We start from the raw sequence: 5,223 nt of genomic DNA on the forward strand, positions 1-5,223 counted from the left end.
GTTTCCTGACATGGTGACAGGGACATCCTAGAGTTTCCTGACATGGTGACAGGGACATCCTAGACATGGTGACAGGGACATCCTAGAGTTTTCTGACATGTCCACCTTGTAACCCAGTCCTTCATCTCTGCAGGTCCAGTCCACCTTGAAGCTTCATCGTTCACCTCTGACCTGCGAGAGACACAATCAACATCGACATTGAACAGAACAGAACAAGGTGCAGAGGAAACATTAATAATGGACTCAACATTAAAGTGGAACATTTTTTTACTCAAACATTATAGCAACAATGGCTCTGAGTGAGACCACCACGGCAAATGAGAAATGCATCCGTGGCTGTGTCCCAAATGGCACCCTATTCCCTATATAGTGCACTACTTTAGACCAGAGCCCTATAGAACCCTATTCCCTATATAGTGCACTACTTTAGACCAGAGCCCTATAGAACCCTATTCCCTATAAAGTGCACTACTTTAGACCAGAGCCCTATAGAACCCTATTCCCTAATAGTGCACTACTTTAGCCCAGAGCCCTGTAGAACCCTATTCCCTATATAGTGCACTACTTTAGCCCAGAGCCCTATATAACCCTATTCCCTATAAAGTGCACTACTTTAGACCAGAGCCCTATAGAACCCTATTCCCTATATAGTGCACTACTTTAGCCCAGAGCCCTATAGAACCCTATTCCCTATTAACGTGCACTACTTTAGCCCAGAGCCCTATAGAACCCTATTCCCTATATATAGTGCACTACTTTTGACCAGAGCCCTTTGGTCCTATGATCCCTATGCTAAAGGCCCCGGTCAAAAGTAGTGCACTACCTATAGGAATAGGGTTCTATAGGGCCCTGGTCTAAGTAGTGCTACTATATAGGGAATAGGATCATAGGACCTGGTCTAAAGTAGTGCTATATAGGGACCAGGGTTATATGGGCTCTGGTCTAAAGTAGTGCACTATATAGGAATAGGGTTCTATAGGAACTCTGGTCTAAAGTAGTGCACTATATAGGAACAGAGCCCTATAGGGCTCTGGTCTAAATAGTGCACTATATAGGGAATAGGATCATAGGACCTGGTCTAAAGTAGTGCACTATATAGGGAATAGGGTTATATAGGGCTCTGGTCTAAAGTAGTGCACCTATAGGAATAGGGTTATATAGGGCTCTGGTCTAAAGTAGTGCACTATATAGGAATAGGTTCCATAGGGCTCTGGTCTAAAGTAGTGCACTATATAGGGAATAGGGTTCCATAGGGCTCTGGTCTAAAGTAGTGCACTATATAGGGAATAGGGTTATATAGGGCTCTGGTCTAAAGTAGTGCACTATATAGGGAATAGGGTTATATAGGGCTCTGGTCTAAAGTAGTGCACTATATAGGGAATAGGGTAGCACAGGGCTCTGGTCTAAAGTAGTGCTCTATATAGGGAATAGGGTTATATGGGGCTCTGGTCTAAAGTAGTGCACTATATATAGGGAATAGGGTTCTATAGGGCTCTGGTCTAAAGTAGTGCTCTATATAGGGAATAGGGTTCTATAGGGCTCTGGTCTAAAGTAGTGCTCTATATAGGGAATAGGGTTATATAGGGCTCTGGTCTAAAGTAGTGCACTATATAGGGAATAGGGTTCTATAGGGCTCTGGTCTAAAGTAGTGCACTATATAGGGAATAGGGTTCTATAGGGCTCTGGTCTAAAGTAGTGCACTATATAGGGAATAGGATCATAGGACCTGGTCTAAAGTAGTGCACTATATAGGGAATAGGGTAGCACAGGGCTCTGGTCTAAAGTAGTGCTCTATATAGGGAATAGGGTTATATGGGGCTCTGGTCTAAAGTAGTGCACTATATATAGGGAATAGGGTTCTATAGGGCTCTGGTCTAAAGTAGTGCTCTATATAGGGAATAGGGCTATATAGGGCTCTGGTCTAAAGTAGTGCACTATATAGGGAATAGGGTTATATAGGGCTCTGGTCTAAAGTAGTGCACTATTTAGGGAATAGGGTTCCATTTTGGAGCGTAGCCTCAGTGACTCATAACGCTGCTGGGCTGTGGTGGTGGAGAACCAACTAACGCTGCTAGAATGTTCTAGGCAGAGGGAGAATACTAAGTCTGCCTGGAGAAACGGTCTAATAACTCATCTTAACGGGCTTACTGGCTGCAAGTAGGGGTTACTCCAAATATGTAGATTTAATTCAATTGGATTCAAACTGGGTCACACGGCTATTAAAAGGTGCCAAGTTAGAGAGCAGAGGAGAGGAAGCCAGTCTGAAGTGAGAGAGCAGAGGAGAGGAAGCCAATCTGAAGTGAGAGAGCAGAGGAGAGGAAGCCAGTCTGAAGTGAGAGAGCAGAGGAGAGGAAGCTAGTCTGAAGTTACAGAGCAGAAGAGAGGAAGCCAGTCTGAAGTGAGAGAGCAGAGGAGAGGAAGCTAGTCTGAAGTGAGAGAGCAGAGGAGAGGAAGCCCGTCTGAAGTGAGAGAGCAGAGGAGAGGAAGCTAGTCTGAAGTGAGAGAGCAGAGGAGAGGAAGCCCGTCTGAAGTGAGAGAGCAGAGGAGAGGAAGCCCGTCTGAAGTGAGAGAGCAGAGGAGAGGAAGCCAGCCTGAAGTGAGAGAGCAGAGGAAGCCCGTCTGAAGTGAGAGAGCAGAGGAGAGGAAGCCCGTCTGAAGTGAGAGAGCAGAGGAGAGGAAGCCCGTCTGAAGTGAGAGAGCAGAGGAGAGGAAGCCGGTCTGAAGTGAGAGAGCAGAGGAGAGGAAGCCCGTCTGAAGTGAGAGAGCAGAGGAGAGGAAGCCAGCCTGAAGTGAGAGAGCAGAGGAGAGGAAGCCCGTCTGAAGTGAGAGAGCAGAGGAGAGGAAGCCCGTCTGAAGTGAGAGAGCAGAGGAGAGGAAGCCCGTCTGAAGTGAGAGAGCAGAGGAGAGGAAGCCAGCCTGAAGTGAGAGAGCAGAGGAGAGGAAGCCAGTCTGAAGTGAGAGAGCAGAGGAGAGGAAGCTAGTCTGAAGTGAGAGAGCAGAGGAGAGGAAGCTAGTCTGACGTGAGAGAGGAGAGGAAGCCAGTCTGAAGTGAGAGAGCAGAGGAGAGGAAGCCAGCCTGACGTGAGAGAGCAGAGGAGAGGAAGCTAGTCTGAAGTTAGAGAGCAGAGGAGAGGAAGCCAGTCTGACGTGAGAGAGCAGAGGAGAGGAAGCCAACTTAACAACTGTGGGAAGCATCGGAGTCAACATGGGCCAGCATCCCTGTGGAACGCTTTCGAAACCTGTAGAGTCCATGACCTGATAATTTGAGGCTGTTCTGAGGGCAAAAGGGGGTGCAACTCAATATTAGGAAAATGTTGTACTGTACACTCAGTGTCGATAAGCCCTATAACTGTAAATAAACGTGGTTGTGTGTATTGTCTCTACAACTAAATAAATGTGGTTATTCTCTCTCTGTGTAGATAGATTGCAGGGTAAACATGGTTATTCTCTCTGTGTAGATAGATAAGATTGCAGGGTAAACATGGTTATTCTCTCTCTGTGTAGATAGATTGCAGGGTAAACATGGTTATTCTCTCTCTGTGTAGATAGATTGCAGGGTAAACATGGTTATTCTCTCTGTGTAGATAGATTGCAGGGTAAACATGGTTATTCTCTCTCTGTGTAGATAGATTGCAGGGTAAACATGGTTATTCTCTCTCTGTGTAGATAGATTGCAGGGTAAACATGGTTATTCTCTCTCTGTGTAGATAGATTGCAGGGTAAACATGGTTATTCTCTCTCTGTGTAGATAGATTGCAGGGTAAACATGGTTATTATCTCTCTGTGTAGATAGAGTGCAGGGTAAACATGGTTATTATCTCTCTGTGTAGATAGATTGCAGGGTAAACATGGTTATTATCTCTCTGTGTAGATAGATTGCAGGGTAAACATGGTTATTCTCTCTGTGTAGATAGATTGCAGGGTAATCATGGTTATTCTCTCTCTGTGTGGATAGATTGCAGGGTAAACATGGTTATTCTCTCTCTGTGTGGATAGATTGCAGGGTAAACATGGTTATTCTCTCTCTGTGTGGATAGATTGCAGGGTAAACATGGTTCTTCTCTCTCTGTATAGATAGATTGCAGGGTAAACATGGTTATTATCTCTCTGTGTAGATAGATTGCAGGGTAAACATGGTTATTCTCTCTGTATAGATAGATTGCAGGGTAAACATGGTTATTCTCTCTGTGTAGATAGATTGCAGGGTAAACATGGTTATTCTCTCTGTGTAGATAGATTGCAGGGTAAACATGGTTATTCTCTCTGTGTAGATAGATTGCAGGGTAAACAGATATTGACAGCAGCAGAGCCCCCTCCAGACTCACTCAGCATGTCTTCTGCCTGCCTCAGCTACCCCGGAGTGTGTGTGTGTGTGTGTGAGTGTGTATGTGTGTGTGAGAGAGAGAGTGGTCTGTTTATCTGTGCGTGGTCTGTTTCTCTCTCTCTCTGTCTGTCTTTCTGTTTGCATCGACTGTCCATCACCTCAGGGTGTCTCTGTAGGCTTTTTAAAGACACTGATTGGTTAGAGATGCAACTGAGTGTCTCCTAGCTGAATGTCACATAAACACATCAAAACAACAACCGCTGAACGGAGGACGGTGCCCTCGTCCTATTCCACAGGTAACGATATCTAACCAACGCCACGAGACATTTCCCTTCATGACAGCAGCAGCTGTCGTTGCCGTGTGCCTGTCTGGCACTTTGATAAACCATCTGACCATCTGTCTAGAGCTTTACAAATACGCTTTGCGTTTAACAGTCCAACTACAGAAAACAAACACAGAACATCTCGTCATTTAAGCAGGTTAATGTTTGGTTACCAGCTGACTGAGAAGGTGCGACACACAACTAAAACCATCTCGTCATTTAAGCAGGTTAATGTTTGGTTACCAGCTGACTGAGTACGACACACAACTAAAACCATGTCATCATTTAAGCAGGTTAATGTTTGGTTACCAGCTGACTGAGAGGTGGACTTACACAACTAAAACCATGTCATCATTTAAGCAGGTTAATGTTTGGTTACCAGCTGACTGAGAGGTATGACACACAACTAAAACCATCTCATCATTTAAGCAGGTTAATGTTTGGTTACCAGCTGACTGAGAGGTACGACACACAGCTAAAACCATGTCATTTTTAAAGACTGAGGGGTATGACACACAACTAAAACCATGTCATCATTTAAGCAGGTTAATGTTTGGTTACCAGCTGACTGAGGGT

The 5,223-nt window shown here is 45.0% G+C and overlaps 1 protein-coding gene across 1 annotated transcript in view; it reads right to left on the reverse strand.

The window, feature by feature from the left end:
- LOC124041082 (activating signal cointegrator 1 complex subunit 1-like) overlaps nucleotides 1-5,223 on the reverse strand; it is a 26,713-nt gene continuing 21,490 nt past the window's right edge. Inside the window, exon 9 of the mRNA XM_046358243.1 lies at nucleotides 1-171. Within this exon, the coding sequence (XP_046214199.1) occupies nucleotides 154-171 (18 nt within the window). The 3' untranslated portion in view covers nucleotides 1-153. The remainder of the gene's footprint in view (nucleotides 172-5,223) is intronic.

Source organism: Oncorhynchus gorbuscha, linkage group LG08 (genome assembly GCF_021184085.1).
Source record: "Oncorhynchus gorbuscha isolate QuinsamMale2020 ecotype Even-year linkage group LG08, OgorEven_v1.0, whole genome shotgun sequence".
Lineage (NCBI taxonomy): Eukaryota > Metazoa > Chordata > Actinopteri > Salmoniformes > Salmonidae > Oncorhynchus > Oncorhynchus gorbuscha.